The sequence below is a fragment of the Podarcis melisellensis genome (assembly GCF_964234715.1).
Source record: "Podarcis melisellensis genome assembly, chromosome: 5".
In the NCBI taxonomy this organism is placed as follows: domain Eukaryota; kingdom Metazoa; phylum Chordata; class Lepidosauria; order Squamata; family Lacertidae; genus Podarcis; species Podarcis melisellensis.
The window spans coordinates 40,872,939-40,890,697 of NC_138537.1; the positions used below are offsets into that span (position 1 = coordinate 40,872,939).

General features: G+C 43.0%; 1 protein-coding gene across 1 annotated transcript; it reads right to left on the reverse strand.

Annotated features, from left to right (window-relative positions):
• Positions 1-4,200: 4,200 nt before the first annotated feature.
• On the reverse strand, positions 4,201-17,539 carry PLEKHB2 (pleckstrin homology domain containing B2). The gene is made up of 8 exons (XM_081911569.1): positions 17,405-17,539; positions 14,963-15,008; positions 13,725-13,877; positions 12,588-12,690; positions 10,989-11,028; positions 9,646-9,735; positions 9,176-9,284; positions 4,201-6,332 (listed from the first exon to the last, which is right to left on the reverse strand). The coding sequence occupies exons 2-8, from the start codon at positions 14,997-14,999 to the stop codon at positions 6,196-6,198; spliced, it is 669 nt and encodes a 222-aa protein (XP_081767695.1). The 5' UTR covers positions 15,000-15,008; positions 17,405-17,539; the 3' UTR covers positions 4,201-6,195.
• Positions 17,540-17,759: the final 220 nt, after the last annotated feature.

A 17,759-nucleotide genomic window follows, 5' to 3' on the forward strand; every position in this document is an offset into this window, starting at 1 on the left:
GTTGAAAGGAGCCAGCCAGCAAACCTGGAGAACAATTAGTGAGCTTTGAGTCTGTGCACCTGCCAGCTGCATTTCTGTTGCTCAGTGGCCTGTGTGCAGCACACACTGTTGGAACATGCAGATGAGGTTTCCCTGGAAAGGGGGCAGGAATTCTGGAGCCAGATGGCAGAATTAGAATGACCTTCACCTGCCCTTAATCCACGTGAAGCTCAATGGACATCAAAGCTTTACAGAAATAATAACAATAGGGGGGAAAGCTATGTCCTTGGCACACAGCAAAGAGCAATCTCTTTCATTCTCAAACTGCTTCAAGTTCAAAGGCCCAGTCATCCTCCGGGGCTGTTGCATAATTTGTATTACGGTAGACGCGTATGATCCATCTAATACCAATATGTCATGCGGTGGCCAATTGCAGTCCAATGCTAATACCAGAAGAAAGGGATGAAATAGTCTCCACTTCCTAAACAGATGTGCAGTGCAGAGAGAAAAGATGTCCTAAATCAATATATTTGTGGGTAGGTCTATAGAACTTAGAGACGCGGGTGGCGCTGTGGTCTAAACCACTGAGCCTCTTAGGCTTGCCGATTGGAAGGTCGGCGGTTTGAATCCCCGCATCGGAGTGAGCTCCCGTTGCTCTGTCCCAACTCCTGCCAACCTAGCAGTTCGAAAGCATGCCAGCGCAAGTAGATAAATGGGTTCTGCTGCGTCGGGAAGGTAAACAGTGTTTCCGTGCGCTCTGGTTTCTGTCACAGTGTCCTGTTGCGCCAGAAGCTGTTTAGTCATGCTGGCCACATGACCCAGAAAGCTGTCTGTGGACAAACACAGGCTCCCTCGGCCTGAAAGCGAGATGAGCGCTGCACCCCATAGTCACCTTTGACTGGACTTAACTGTCCAGGGGTCCTTTACCTTTATAGAACCTACCATTTAGCTCCTTGGGGCTTAATCTCAGGGAAGTGTGTGTGAAATGCAGCTGCAAGGAATATATTTATTATATTTATACTCCACCTTTGCTGCAAGGTGATCAGGGTAGTCTAAATTATCATTTTTTTATCCTCCCAAATCTGTGCAGTAGATTAGGCTCAATTGGGTGGTCCTGTTGGTCAATGTAGACAATACTAACCTAGAAGAACCATTATTGAGTTGCTTAGGAATGGATGGCTAACACATACCTGCATGTTCTCGTCTGACTTTTGTGTCAGCACATGTTTACATCCAGTTGACGGTTTCACCCAAAATAATCTTCCCTTCCTTTCCTGTTCATCATTGGCTCTTGTCACCTGCCTGTAGAATCACTTCAAAACAGTATTATTTATCTCCATAAAACCACTCCCCTGTAAAACATTAGCTCACTTTCATCTTAACTTGAATCCATAAAAATCTGAATAAGTGAGATTATATTGGGTTTTAGTAGCTTGGTGAAGACTTCGTTTGTGCTAAATAGGTGAATCAGCCACTAAAGTGCGGCACATAAAAACCTTATTGAAGGAGATGTTACCGGCTTGTAGGCATTGCTTGATTTTGCCTGCCATCTAGTGGTTTGGTTCCGCCACACTTCTTGCCCAGAAAAAAAAAGAGGGCTGATATATGGATGCAGTTTCTTTGCGTAATGGCACAAGTCAAATCAAAGCACATGTGATCATTAGTTCAGTGATGCTTTCTTTCAACCAGTCACTATCAAACGGTACATAATATATAATTGGGACCAAGTGTAGCTCAACTTAAGCCTGTACCAGTTTTCATTACAATCGAAATGTCTGTCCAAGCTTATTATTGTGTTTGGGCTTGATATTGAGTACTTGAAACACAAATAAAAGCATGCTGTACTGTAACATCTAATCATACTCCTAGCATGTACAATTATTTGCTGAATGAGGTTAACAGCACTGTTGAAAGCAGAGGCTCTATAACTGTGTTTTAAAGGGCTATTTGCAGAAATGGGTACCTGATTTCCAACATGCCAAGCTTCTGGGCTCTGACCCATTATTCTCAATGTATTGATTTAGTTTACATTTGTATCTCACTATTCTTTTGTCATGGAACGCAAGCCTCCCTGGCAATTAGCCATCAGCTACTGACCAGAACCAGACCTGCTTAGCTTTGTGTGCCCATTTCCCTATTTCTTCATGGAAATCTCATTTATTTTCATTCTTATAACATGCAGGTATGTATTAACCAGTCCTAAGCAACTCACCAAAGGAACACTAAGCAGTAGCTCAAGAGGCAGAGTGTTTGAGCTGGAATTGTTGCCAGAAAGTTAGGCTGCCCACAAGCTGCTAGTCACATCTTGCTAATCAGCAGGAAGTCAACGCAGTCAAGTTTGGCGGTGCTGATCATCTGTATGGAGAAGCAGCTTCTCCTTTTTCCTTCCCACCTCAATAGTATCATCTGCTCAACAGATTAGTGTCCCAAACCACTGTGCAGTCTCACCTCCCAGATCAGCCCAAGGGAGAATATTCATACTTATTTATTCCTATTGGAGCAGGGCTTATCTGTTTAATCAGAGCAGACAGCATTAGCCATGGATTTGGCTTGGCATGAGCACCTCCTAATCTAGTGCTCCTGCTTTGCTTTCCTGAACTTCTTAAATAAATTACTTCTAGACAAGGTAAATGACGTTTCCATGTGCTGTTCTGGTTCGCCAGAAGTGGCTTAGTCATGCTGGCCCCATAACCCGGAAGCTGTATGCCAGCTCCCTCAGCCAGTAAAGCGAGATGAGCGCCGCAATCCCAGAGTCGTTCGCGACTGGACCTAACGGTTAGGGGTCCCTTTACCTTTTTACTCCCATATAATTCCACCAATTTAAATTGTGAGCTCAGTCACATTGATCATGTTAGATTGGCCTGTTCAGGATTTTAGCACAGATTTTCCTATGCCTTTTAACTTTGTAAAAATGTCTTTATAACAGATTGTGCAAAGCCAGTATGAACAATTGTGACGGGTGCCAGCCCAAGCATATTTTGCTATCCCTTTCCTCCCCATTCATACCACCACAGTCAATCATTCCAACTCTTCCCTCCCCATAGTACATTCCTGTGGCCTCTTGCATTTCTGCCCCTGAAAGTAAGCCATAAAAGTTGACAGGCTTTTGTTTCTACTAAATAAGTTTCCATTTTGACAGTCTTGTGTGCCAAAAAGCTGTTGCGTCTATCTCCAATATTTACGTAAGCGAAGCCCATCTCTCTTAATGTTTTTTAAAGGGGCTGGCAGCAATACCCTTGCCTGTCATAACCTGGGACATTGTGGCCACTGTGACAATCACAAGACCATTCCAATATATTCCTGGCTGAGTACATTCAGCTGGTCAGATGCTCGATTTGGCATTTCCTTCTGGATGAGAAGAGGGAGATCTGTAGGTAGGGAAATATCATTTACCTGGTGCTGGTTTGAATCATGGAACAGATTAATACGGTTTGCTCTTAGGAAGTTCTCAGCAAGGTTTAGAAAAAAGATTCATTGAAACATCCACAATATTTATAACTCCCCCCTTTCTTCCTGGTATTATCAAAAGAAATAAGGAAGCCAACTGAATTAGCAAAGTTTCCATCTATGCTGGCAATGTCCTCTGTACCTGGGAGAAAGCAGGCTAGCTTAGGGAGCGCAAACCACACAGAACACACAACTCTGTCCTCCAGCACTCTTGCTACCACTCCCTGCTCTCTCCAAGCATCTGCGCCCTGAAGCAGCTACCTTAGTTTGTTCAATAGTAGGGCTGGCCTCCAAGGGTGGTGTTTACAAGGCTATGTCTCCAGACTATGCCTTCTTTCTGCCACTTCATAGCAAATAATAACAACTCCTTGAATAATATTTGGAATTATGTGGCATGCGGAGGATAGTTGACACTGCACGTTATCTTACTCGCAATCATATGATGCAAAATCCAGATTTCTACCCAAGTTTTTGGAACCCTTCTTTAATATTGAGCTTGGTCAAGATTTATTTCCTGGCATTAACGCAAGATAAACGTGGAAAGATTTTATTTGCTTTGCAGTTTACTGAATTCATTTATCCAACAGGAGCATATGATTTAGCCGTTATATTTTAAAATCCAGCTAGTCGATGACTTGTGTTCTTTCCCATTATGCCCATTACAATGTGCAAATAATTATTCAGGCAAAATGAAGCCCCCCACAGCTCCCAGTGTAGTTTTCTATGGTTATAACCAACTTGAACTTGACGTCTTATCAAGGAATGACGAGTGTATTAAATTTTTGACTTGCCAAAAGTTCAAAGACTACATTTATTTTTTTCTCTCCTCACAAAGTAACAAATACAAAGAAAGGAGTTTTCTGGAAGTTCTACAATTCTGTACAGTACACATAATAGCACAGAAGAGATGGTCTTAAAATTACACTAGATAAATTACAAAATCAGAGCAGAAGCTAGTGCTGCTTTTAGTGTATTATCGGTTTCTTAGTAACTTACAAGGCTTACGACATACTTGCCTGGGTATTAAATAAGAGACTGCAGACCTATTAAATAAAGCATCTTCAGTTCACACATTCTTCAGTTCACAGTACTGTCTTTTGAAATGTCCTAGACTGCTGACAGGGTTTTTTAAAAAGCCACACTTTCAAATCCAACAACTGCTGGATGCAATAAGGTCCCCCTGTTGCATTTCAACAGCAGTTGCATAGACACACCCAAGGCAAACACTGGCATACAAGGTGTACAAGACCAATATTAAGACTTCCAGTACCATTACCTTGCCTTTGCCTCACTCACAATTCAGTTATCCCATTTAAATAGGAATGGAATGCATTCGGCTAGGGTTTGTCATTACGGCAGGCGGCACAACCCAAGTCCCCTTTGCTCGCTGCTGTTCAAAGCTTGCAGGTTCACCAGAGAACACAGCAGAGCCTATAGACACTTGGAAGAGTCTTGTGTAGATCTCAGATTTTAACAGGATGCACATGCAATGGATGGATAAAAATAGGTGTGCCTTTCTTTTTATTAACCTACACTGCTGAAAATAATTTCCAGGTGGGGATACTTGCTCTTTTTTCTGTCCTCTCACAGAAGTAGGGGTCTTACATCTTTAAAGCAGATAATTTAGCTGCAGAAGGAGAAGCAGACTGGAGCGTGCAACCAAAACAGAGGTATCTCTGTAGTGTGTCTGGAAAGTAGAAGCCCTTGTTAGAAGTAGTTTGTAGTTGCAGGTAAGAGAGCATAATTACTTTGTATAAATCTCAATATAGATTCAAAAGGTTCCCATATACCTAAACCAGGAAGTTAGACTTTGAACACATTTATCCCCATCACAACACCTCCTACCACCTATTAATTCACTATCCTTCTACCTGCCTTAGCAAACGTTCTGGAGGCCTGATGTCCGCATGTTAAGCTTTCTTTCCGGCCACCGTTACCCTAAGGAACTGTTACTAGGATCTAAATGAGGTTGCGGTTTCTAGGACAGTGGAATGGTTTGCATGGTAATCCAAACTCCTTTCTAGAAGAAATGTCAGATTTTTCTATTGCTTAGACGAGGGAGAGGGAATTTGAGCTCTCCATATTTGGTTGAACTCCCAACTCCTGCCAGCATAGCCACTGATCAAGGATGATGGGAGTTGTAGTCCAAGAGCATCTGAAGAGCCAAAGGTTCCCCGTCCCTGGTTCAGCCTTGGGAAGGACTTGTACAGTAAGTGTGCAATCCTTGTCAAGCTACTGAAATACCAGAGCTCTCCCTTGAATACAAGAAAACATTCAATGGATCCTACGGCATGGCTACTGAATCATCATCTTTGTCTTCTAGGAGTGCTAAGAAAAATGTCGGAGTCAAAATCCCCTGGATTCAGAAATACCCACTTTTGTGCTCCCTTGCTTTCCAGTTAGCATTCTGAGGCAGTAGCTGAAGTAATTTTAACAAGATGGTTAATATTTGACTGTAAAAATGAGCCAACTGTGGCCATTTAGCCATCATTAGTAACACTTCATTGATATTACTGCTACTTACTTATCAATGCATAGAATCACAAACTCATCTGACCACGAGCCATTATGCTAACCACTTTTCAACTAAAGGGCACCTTTGGGACAGCTGGGAATTTTTGTTAACTACAACCTGCCTGCCACCAGCAAAAAGTACTACTAGAACCTATCGGAAAAAAATTGTAGATTAAAGTGAAGTACTTTGCAAATACATATTATTGCACACAGAAGACTTCAGGTCTCCCTTCGCTTTGTGGCTCCAGAGGGAGCCTAGAACACCCAGAACAACGAGCCCAGGGCCATTCCTGTTGCTGCTCCAGCAAGCATGCCAAGCGCCAGGTCCCCATCATTATCCCGGTAGCGCTCTCGAATGATGACATGATTCGCAGGAGGGTGGCCATAAGGACCTGGAAAGAAGAACACCGTGGGATTGAAATAGAAATAAAACTTGAAACTTCTTGTTCCCTTTCATTGATCTCCTTCAAACTGGGAGGCCAACACATTCTGGACTCCATAAAAACGGAGAAAGGAAAGCCTTGCCGTTAATGTGGGCTAGATAGCTGGGTCTTTAAAAGTAAATGATTTTCAATGCCAGGGAACCTGAACGAACACACAGAGGAGGTAATGGGAAGGAAGACCGATAAAAGCTGTGGGTGATGTCTACGTCGTACTCAAGTAACTCAATCCACTCCTTTTTACTGAGTCTACTCTGAGTATGACTAACACTGTATTTCACCCAGTGGCTACATTCAGATATCATGTTCCCCAAGGCGAGTGTACACACACACACAAATATGGCTCATTGCTGATCCTCTATAATGTGGTTGGGCAGGGCAGTCCAACATGTGACCCAAGAGCCACCTGTAGCCCTCAAGGCCTTTTGGGACAGCCCTTGACAACATTTGACACTCCCACACCACAGCCCTTGCACTGGCTTCCCAAAACTGGGTAACCGAGGCACTAGGCCAGGCATGTCCAAAGTCCGTTTCGGGGGCCTAATCTGGCCCACCGGTCGGTTTAATCTGGCCCCTGTGGCAGTTTATTTCCTGGGGTAAAATATCCTAAAAAAAACCTTATAACAACTTCAGTCCTTAAAAAAGCTTAACAACTTCAGTCCTAAAAAAATTTTGGTTGGTCCTTTGGTTGGCCCTCACGGCCCTTCACTCCAGCTTTGGGTAGGAGGCAGGAGGCCTCTAGGACCCTGCCAGAGCCTTGCGCCTCCTTCCCAGAGCCTGGCACCTTGTTCACCTGGCTTTGGGAAGGCAGCGCATTGGCTGAGGTGGTGTCAAACTTTGGCCTCACTCCCCCTCTTGCGGCCCACTTGGTATGAAAAGTTGTAGCAATGTGGTTTAAAGGATCACATCTCAACGCTGTTATTGTGAGGGCACAAACCACTCATGCCAAAGAAGAGGAAGACAGGCCAGTCAAACCATAAGAACACATTCAAATACAATATAATCCATAAAGCAGCTGTCATATCACAGAAGCATATGATACAGGATAATTAATCAAACGTTTTTTGTCTTATACTATAGTTTCGCAGTAGCACAGGATGACCTTATAATGGGTTGAGAACTCACACACGGGTTTCTTTGCACACCAGCAGTGACAGTGTAAGAATACTCCAACCTTTAATGGAGGGATGGGGAATCTGTGGCCCTGGAGATGTTGCTGGACTACAGTTCCCATTGCCATGACTACTGGCCATGTTGACTGAGACCGATGGGAGTTGAAGTCCCAGAAACATCTAGAGAGCTACAAGTTCCCCAGCACAGATTTAATTACAATCTGGCACTGAAACTCCCTCAGTAACCTGAGCATGGGCATATTTTATGACCAAAACTGACTTAAGCAATTAAGTATGGCATATTTCTGATACAAGCAACCAGCAATAGAAGCCAAACATACTTAGCAGTGCAAAACTTTACATGTTTACTCAGGAGTTTCAGTGGGACTCAGTCCCAGGTTAAGTGATCACAGGGTTGCAGTCAAAATGTTGCAGTTATTATTATTAATTTCATTCCTACTGAATTTATTATTAATTTAATTCCCTTCCTATGCAGCATCGCACAATATAATAAAACATATATAAACTAACTGCATATATAACAACTTCAAATCCAGTATGGTTATGGACTGGGATATAGTTCTTGTAGTCTAAGTTACCCTCTCATATCATGCTAATGCACTAGTAATGTACAAGTAAAGTACACGTCAAAAATTTGGGAGAGAAAAATACCATCGAAGATGAGAATTATACCACTATCTCTTATGTTACATCCTCATTTTAAACCTTTTTTCTACTTGACCAATATTATGGTTTTAGGTCTGAGATAGGGAGGGAAATTATAAGTACCATATTTTTCCATGTATAAGACAATGTTTTTTGCTAAAAAAATTTAGTCCAAAATAGTGGGTCGTTCTATACATGGAAAAATGCGGTCCAGTGCTTCAGCTGCTCGTTCCACTTCTGCTTGGCATCTGTCATCTTCATGCCCTGCTTAACTCTGGTTCCTTTTCCTGCTGCCTTGCCTGCCTGTCTCCCTCAGCAGCAGCTAATTTGGACGAATTCCCCCCAAAAAAGCTCAACAAATTTGGGCAAACTCAGGTGTTTAAAATATTGATTTCTTTTAGCCCAGAGATGGAAAGAGGATGCTGTTCCAACCAAGGAAGTGTGGCTGATTCAATTGATGGTTTCTGCCGAAATGGCAAAATTAATGGGTGTGTTAAGAAACCAGGGGGGGGGATTATTTGTGGAATATTTGAAAAACTATGGTATGCAACTAAGTGCATTGGTAGGGTTAACTTAAATCAAGCAGTTAAAAGTACTATTAAGATTAATTGTAGAATAATAAAAAAATGGAGTAAAGTAGAAAACGCAGTGTTAAAAATTTAAATAAGAGAAGACACCACAAAAGCAGGGAAGGGAAGTCTGATTTGTATTGGAAGAACAATATTGTAAAATCTGTATTTGTAAATTCTTGAATATTGTTTTCTTAATTTAGGGTTCAAAAATATAGGTATCATCTTATACATAGGGGAGTCTTATAAATGGGAAAATACGGCAAATGCATTATATATACTGAAGAAATGGTAATTTTAGGGTATTTATTCATTTATTGTTGAGTAATAAAATACCTTACTGCCAAGGGGGAGGGGGTTGTGTGGGGGAAATACTGAATGCAAATCCAAACTGCAGAGTTCTGAATGTACTAAATCAAGTCATAGAAGAATAAATATTACCAGTTACCTTGGTTTGGATATTGATAGGGGATTGCATACGTCTGTCCATTAGAAGTAAAGAAGACCTGAGCGCCGGGTGGTGGATATGCGCCATTGTACTGTGGGTAGCCATAAACCTGATGACATTGAGAACAATTGTTAGCAGTGTACATTGGAACCAAACATTCCTGAGTGCGGCATCCCATTCTCTTTAACTACAAGGCTTTTCGCTTGAAACTGAAGAGGACACCTATACAATACGCCAAGCTGTGATGGAAGATGGGCAAGGGTTTAAGACCTTTTACAACTAGATTCAACAAGCTCAAGCAAACAGGTGCTGCCTGACATCTCCAGCTCAGGTATGGCGCACCACCTGCTTCTTCAGGACAGGTGAAACCTGCTAGCTAAATTTTATGCATAGGTCACCTCACAAAATGCCCAATTTTAAGCAACTTGAACTAACCAAACTCTCCTTATATCATGTTTTCCATAGCTTACCTCAGGTGATGGTGTTGCATAAGCCGTGTACGGAGGAGGAGACGAGGAAATTGTATTGTCGTCATACATCACTTCCGAACCAATATAGGCCTGGACATGTTAACATAAAACACAGAAGCAGCTGTTCAAATTCTTCAGTTGCAATCACTGCAGATGGGAGCAGGGTTGGATAAACGGAGCACTCAATAGGAAATTGAAATGAGGTTAGCATCTTTGGGAAATGCTGAGTTGTTGACTTACTGTACAAAATAGCATTACTGATCAACAATACTTAAACTGAGGAGTTTAACGCACAATGCAGGGCAAAATGGAAAAGTATAGCCTTCCCACTCTGTTCCATGTTAGGTAGGTGAGAAGTGGGAAGAACATCAGACACAAGGCAAAGTGGAAAGAAGATGCCACTGTCGGAGGTAGAGGGAGAACATACCAAAATTACCAAGTTCTTAAAATTTCTCTGTGTTCTCTTTCCCTGCTCTCCAGCAGATGGCTTTGCTTCTAGCACACGAAAGGATTATTATTTTTGTTCACCCTGTGGATATGCGGCAGAAGAACCATGATGCCACTTTTATGTTCCGCAGAAGACAGCATCAACCCTGACACAGATGGCTTTGTGGATGATCACCAACAGCCACATTGTGTTTTTGTTCAAGCTGCAAAGAGCCCTGTTGAGTTGGCTTGACTTGCTCTCCTACCTTTTTAAGGATCAAGGGCGGGAGCTGGGATAGGTCTGCAGCAGAGATGAGAAAGCACCAAAGGACAACACTTCTTGGACTACAGGGCCAGAAATGCATAGCAATTTCCACCAGACCCTGCTGGATTCTTTTCTGGTTCCAGGAAAGAGCACGATGACAAGGGTGTGTGCCTGTGTATTAAGCAGAATCAGAGGCTGCAGCTTGTCTGGTCCCCTGGGGAAGCTACTTGCTCCAGGCATGCTAGGCGAGTGGCAAAGGGCACCTTTGAAGCGTTACGCATCATGTTGTGTGTAATATTTGACTTTTGCTCATTTCTGAAATAACTATCTTCCTAAAGATTCCTTCACTGGCTAACATGATCAAGGAATGGATCATACAAGTTGGGCCTGTGATGATGATAGGAATAAGGCCAGATGACCACTGTGAGAACAGGATGCTGAACTACAAGGAGGCTTTGGTTTGATGCAGCAAGGTTCTTCCTAAGCTTCCTATGCACTTCTTACACTTACTCCTTCCATCAGAACAAGAGAAGTGTGGGCCAAGGTACTAGCCACACAAAAAAGGTACTCAAAAAAGAAATCTAAATGAAAGGTTATTTCTCTCAATGCTACTATTGCAAGCACACACATACACACACAAAACCCAACTTACCCCATTTGTTCTGGCATCCTGGAGAGCAATTTTCCAAGCTCTGTATAAAATATGAAGCAAACAGTGTAAAAAAAAAAGCATAATGGTGGAAGAATCACTAATATAAATTGTACCTCCATGTTAACAAGTTTAGAAAAAAATTGTAGCAAAATTGTGGCAAGACTCAAGCATTCATGAGGGGGCAATCGGACCAGAAATTATTAAAAGAATGGGGTTGTGCTAAAGAGTTTATGAAAAAACATTGTTCTGGAGTAAGTATATCGGTATGTAATGAACGATGTGTTACAGGGTTAAAGAAAAAGAAAAATGGTGTAAAAAAGTACAAAGATGGAAGTAATCTACATTAGACACAACAATTTAGTAAGAGTAAAAATTCTGAGGTCTTAGAACAAAGGAAGGAAGTCAATATGTGTATATGTATGTAATGACTAGATTAGAATGATGATAGGGTTTTATTTGTAGAGGTGTGCTTTTTTGCTTTCTTGTGTTCTGTTTTTCTTTCTTGTTTGTATGGTTTTATTTTGGATTCAATGTTTGTAATTTTTGTTATAATTTTGCATTGCATTGAAAATAAAATAAAATAAAAATTAGAAAAAAATTATAGCAACTATTCGTGGTGAAACTACATGGGAGGAGCATGATTAGAAGACCTGGTGCATTTTTATTATACAAAAAAAGTAGCTATGGTTGGGAATGCAATTGCAGAGGGAGGGAATCTAACTAATGCTTTTGGATTTAGGTCAAAGTGTCTCCTCCCTCTCTCAATCCAAACTGGCTACTAAAGTGAAAAACAGCTGAGTTCAATGTCCTGAATCCATGTCTTCCCCTCAAGGACTAACAGCAAGCTTGGGGTACAATTAAAGCCAGGGAGCAAAGGGTTAAATCTCTCCAATCTAGCCACAAGACGTAGCCAGAAAAAAACCTTAGCTACAAGCTGTGGTTAAGGAGGAGAGAGCTTCAACCACAAGCCTGGGTTCAGGCAACATGCTAAGCTGAAGGACCAGGAAGGAGCAAACTGCCTGCATTCTCCTCCAGCGCCCACAAGTTTGGCTTAATGTCATAGTTTGGCTTAGCACTACATGCAAATGCAGCAAAACAAATCAGGGTTTGCTGTTACATGCGAATGCAGACCATGTGTAGCCTGATGCTCAATCTGACGAGTCACTAGCCTAGAAAACAATCTGACCAGCAACAACAATTCCCTTTATCAGTATGCAAGAATAAAATATCCCCAAAGACATAAATCCTTGAAAGGCTATTAATAAGTGGAGGGAAATTGAACCATCTGTTAATAGGTAATAATCTGGAAAGGAAAAAGCAAAGATGCTCAGCTAAAGTCCTGGTGTGAAGCTGTCATTACACTCCCCCAGTTTCAAAAGGGATGGGGAAAGTTAGTTATCTGACCATGATAATTAGCTCAAACATCCGCTTTGGGAAGTGAGCTAAGACGTGGGTCTGCTTCTTGCAGTTGGGAGAGTTGCAACTGTTTTGCAAAGCAACTCATTCAAGAACATGTGGCACATGGCCGTCCATTATGCATACATGTCACTCTTTCAGAAGGGAAGGTCTTTTATTTTCAAGTAAGCAGAAGAAACTCACAAGCAGTCGTCAGCACTTTCTGCACAGAGGTTGAGCACTTTCCCATCACGGCAAATGATCTGCAGCAAGCAATCCCTAGGCTTCCCTTCTGGAGGCTGGAAACCTGCCCAAGAGAAAGGCGAAGTAAAAGAATGGTAATTCAGCTCCACGTGGCACCAAGCTAAATGCTTAATTCACTTTTAAACTCAGATCCTCCAAAGAGGCTTGAGCAGGCACATACAATGAGAAGCCTGATTCAGAAACTAAAGCAGAATCCTAAGCTTGACAAACGGAGGAGACACACCCAAGTTCCACTTGATTTAAGGTATGTCACAAAGCCTTTGCTGCAAAAAGGAACACCTAGAGGTGCAAGGCTGTGCTGCAAGTTCCCAGGTCTTTCAGTTGCCCATAAAGGTAAAGGGACCCCTGACCATTAGGTCCAGTCGTGACCGACTCTAGGGTTGCGGCGCTCAACTCGCTTTATTGGCTGAGGGAGCCGGCGTACAGCTTCCGGGTCATGTGGCCAGCATGACTAAGCCGCTTCTGGCAAACCAGAGCAGCACATGGATATTTCTGGGTTAGCAGAGTCTGTAACCTGAAGTGTCTGTAACCTGAGGTGCCACTGCATTTTGTAACATAATTCTTTTTTGCAAATAACTAGAATAAAATAAAATAGGTAGCTTTGCAAATAAGCTCCCTTCTCCCCTGCAAAGGACAAAACAAGAATATGCCAGTTATGTCCTGAGAAAAGGCGATGGGGATCCTCAGCATTTATGTTAAACTAAGTAGAATAAGGTTGTAATTCACTGCATGTATGGGTGCACTGGAAATGTGCATAGTGCCCCATTGATACCATCACTGGTCATAGTTTAGCACAGGCACAGGCAAACCTGGCCCTCCAGATATTTTGAGACTACAATTCCCATCACCCCTGACCACTGGCCCTGTTAGACAGGGATGATGGGAGTTGTAGTCCAAAAACAGCTGGAGGGCCAAGTTTGCCTATGCCTGGTTTAGCACTGTGAGAAATGGCTTTGTGAATTTAGAACCAAGTCTACATATAGTGGTAAGTCCTTCATATTTGTATTACAGGTGGCACTGAGCAGGTGTATGTATGCAGAGGGTGGGAAAGTTCAAATAAAAAGAAGATATTCGCACCTCGGCATTCATTTCCCACTCTGACGTTGATGCAGTCAACTTTCATGTGAATTCGATCCTCTAGATCCTGCCGATGTTGGTCGTCATAAAATAACAAATGGCCATGAGCCCACAGATCAAACCAGTTCTTCTTCCAACGCCTTAATATAGTACCTAAAAGGAACAGGGATCAATTGTTTTTTGAGAGGTCTAACTAAACTGTATCAAATTCCACATTGATTAGGTTGTTTGATATTTGTTTTGCTTTCAGTGATCGTGTTTGAAATGCTCTTAAACCAGAGTTCTCTGAATCTATAACAGAAGTAGCAAAGGCAATTAATGTCAAGGAAAAAGCTCCTACTTCTACTTCACAGCAACTATTTAATATACTCTGACAAACCTTTAGCCAGACATCAGAACCAAGCAGACATCTTTTTATTCATTTGGTGGCCAAAAATATTGCTTTTAAGGAATTTTGCATAAAACGTTATTTGTTTTATGTCACCATAGCATGAAATTCACACACATATATACATAAAGTCCAAATATGATTTTTTGCCATGTTTTTCTGAAACAGACATGCTGAGCCAAGCCATGATCAGCATGAATGAACAAGACTGTAGTTACTCAGAGCAAAAACTGAAGAAGCTTCACTCCTCCCCAGGTGCTACTTCGGTTTTGCTATCCAGAGCTAAGCCATGATTTTGCTTAACATTGCATCCAAACCTGGGCTCATGGTTTGTATTGCTGAATACAAACAATGAACTTTAGTCAAGGTTGTCATTTTTGCTTCAAGCATCAACACGCTTGCTTGTCCCGAGTCATTGCTTGCCTTAGCGTTGCATGCAAACAGAGTCATACTTTCATTCCAAACTACACAGAATGAAGGAGACCTAGAATTGGATTTCTGGTGTCTTGTTTTAATTCAACACAGCTAATTTAATCCAAGCAGAAGCGGGGTAGGGAGAGGGTTCCTGATTCCGAGTGTCATTCTCCCCCATTTGTGCTTTGAGGAGCGGGGGGATGCACATAGTCAGTTTCCTAGGGAAGGGAGAATCTGGATTGGGATATCAGCACAGGAGGAAAAACTCTCTCCCACTGCTCATGCTCAGGTCAAATTGTCAGCCTCAGTGGCTGCACATCACAGAAAATTTGATAAGATCCAGTCATGGATTTTCTACCTAATGTGTTGCTTGGCACCAAAACAAGTCAGGGAGGGGAGAGACAGAGAGAGCGAGCTGACAGAATCCATTACTCACTTTGCCGGAGCAGCCATCCACTTTTCACCAGTGCCATCTCCAAATGCTAGGGAGAAAAGAAAGACATCAGTGTAGCACCAGTGTGATGAACAGAAGGACTTTCTCTGTCTCTCTTTCTCCAAATGAGAGACAGGCTTCCTTACAAGGCAGAGGGTAGGGTATGTCTGTGTCTCTTGTGTTTAAAGTATATGGGAGGTTGGGGTCTCCAGACATACTGTACAGGGGTAGCAAACTTCATGCTTTCCATATGTCGTGGACTGCTATCAGTATGGCCAATGATCAGGGTTGATGGGAGTTGTAGTCAAAACATCTGGAGCGCACCATGTTAGCTACCCCTCTTATAACAGTAATGTCTTGTTTAATTGGAGCTGCAGGTTGATCCTATCCAGGTTTACTCCAAAAGAAATCCCACTGAGTTCAACAATACTAATGAAGCATGCCTGGGATTGCAGGTTCAATTGGAGAGAAAGCTACTCTGTGGGCCAATATAGCTGATAAGATACCAAAAAGTGATTCAATTACAGAAAGAAAGGGACTTGCATTGAGAGACCAAATGCACTTTTATTTACAGATAAAGGATTAAGAAAAAAATCTTACATCTTCCCATGGCGTTCAGAAGAATCTTCCCAGGAAGTAAATCCCATGGGACTTGTATCCAAATTAACACATTTTTAAAAATTGTTTTAAGAATGGAAGTTCAGCTGCTGTGTTTACTACGTACATGAAAAGCTCTCTCTCTCGTTATGTACTGCATACCACATTTTGTCACAAATAATGAAAATAGCTGAAAATATAGTACTGGTTGTTTTTTTGCCCACTGTACTAGGTTTAAAAAGCCACTACTGTGATTATGAGATTGTTTTGTGAGGGCTTGAGCTTGTCTATAGGAGTGTATGGATTTCCACTAGGCAGAGCCAGGCCATGGATCCATCTAGCTCAGTAATGTCTACAGGGTCTGGCAGCAGTTCTCCGAGGTTTCAGCCAAAAGTCTTTCCCACTTCTGCACGGAGATGCCAGAGATTTTTCTCATATAAGGTGTGGGCTCCACCATTGAATTATGGCCCTTCTTACTGAGAGTCTCCAGCAGGACTGTTGGATTGGGTCCTGCTACTAGAGGTTGTTTTCACCAGGAGATGCCAGGGACCAAGGCTGCAATCCTATACACACTTATCTGGGAGGGGCAGAGCCGTCCAAACTGCCTCCGTGCTGAGCAGAGGGCCCTGCCAGCTAAGCCGGCTTCCCGCTGACAACAGAATGATGCAAGCAGCATTCCCGTGGCAGGGCACTCCCCCTTCCCCCAGCCAAATGGTCAGGTGGGCGTGCTGTCATGAGGAAATGACGCCACACCAAATAAATAAATCACATCTTCACTGTTACTCTAATCTGGAGACAAAGCTACCAGAGCAGTTCCCACCCTGCCATATTCTGTCCATATTTCAGCAGCACTTTCACACGCCGCCCAATTAAATGTGGTACAACCCAAGTTAGAAAAGAGAGCTCGACATCCCAAAGTGCGGTTTTTAGAGCAAAAATGACATCATCACCATTTAATTAAAAGCAGCAGTTTGACGATGAAACCATCTGTAGAGATGATGCTTTTGTTTTCTAGCAGGCCTCCCATGTCCTGAAAGCTGTCAATGTCCAGTCTCCAGTATGTTTAGTGAATGTGTTGCCCACCAAAGAATCCTGGAAAGCTTTGTTTACCCCCCTCACTGAACTACAATTCTCAGCACCCATAAACTATGGTTCCCGGGTTGTTGTTTTTTGTTGAGGTGGGGGGGTGCTATTATACTGCAAAGTACTTTATCGGCTTATTTTGTGCTCCTCGCACACAGGGGTCTATTTGACGAGGATCCTGAATTACAGTCTGCTGTAAATTCCAGAATTAATCCACACTGCATCTTGAAAGCACAATTGTGATAGGAGGGCGACTTTGAAAGGCATTATCTCATAGCCGTCAACGTTTCCCTTTTTTTAAGGGAAATTCCCTTATTTCGAATAGGATTCCTCGCAAGAAAAGGGAAAAGTTGACAGCTATGCGTTATCTTAAGAGCCCGCCACTCCACCCCAAAAAGGGCTTCGCCGACTGTCACTCAGACGACCTCCGCCCTGACTGAGCCCCCTTCTCCTCCGAAGCTAAGATGGAAAAAGCAAGAAGAAAGCAGGAAGTAGAAGCACCTCAAGAAGCAAGCGGAGCGCTTCTCCGAGGAGGATAAAAGGCGAGGACAGCGACCTAGACTGCGTGCACTTGTTACAGTCCTGGGGATTACAAAACACGGTGGCCTGACCTCGTTGGATTTGACCCCTGCTCGCCCAGACAAGCTGTAGCCGCCGGACCAGCTGCCCGCCCTCCGTCCCCGGCCCATTGCAAGATCCACACACCGCGCGCCGCCCTTCGCTCTTTCCCGGGCAGAGGGGGAAACGAGCCCCGGCCCAGCCTACCTGTTACGCCTGGAAGCGACCGCGCGAGCCCCAACAATCCTCGCTTTCTTCTTATTCTTCCTTGTTGCTAAAAGGAGATCCAAGATCGCGCGCCCCGCCCCGCCCTCGTCTGACGCCAGACGGGTCCTATGATCAACCGCGTCACTCAATGTCTACTGCTCATGCCCGCAAGGGTAGATGGGAGTTGTAGTTTCTCAGAGCGGAAGGAGACGGCAGGGCAAATGTTTCATTAAAAAAAAATTCTGTATCAGCGTTCCCGCAGGTTTCCTCCGCCCCTATTACGTCTGGGTCAGTTCTGGAACAGTCCCTCCCCAGCATGCCAAAAAACGAAACTGCAGTTATGTATATTTATATA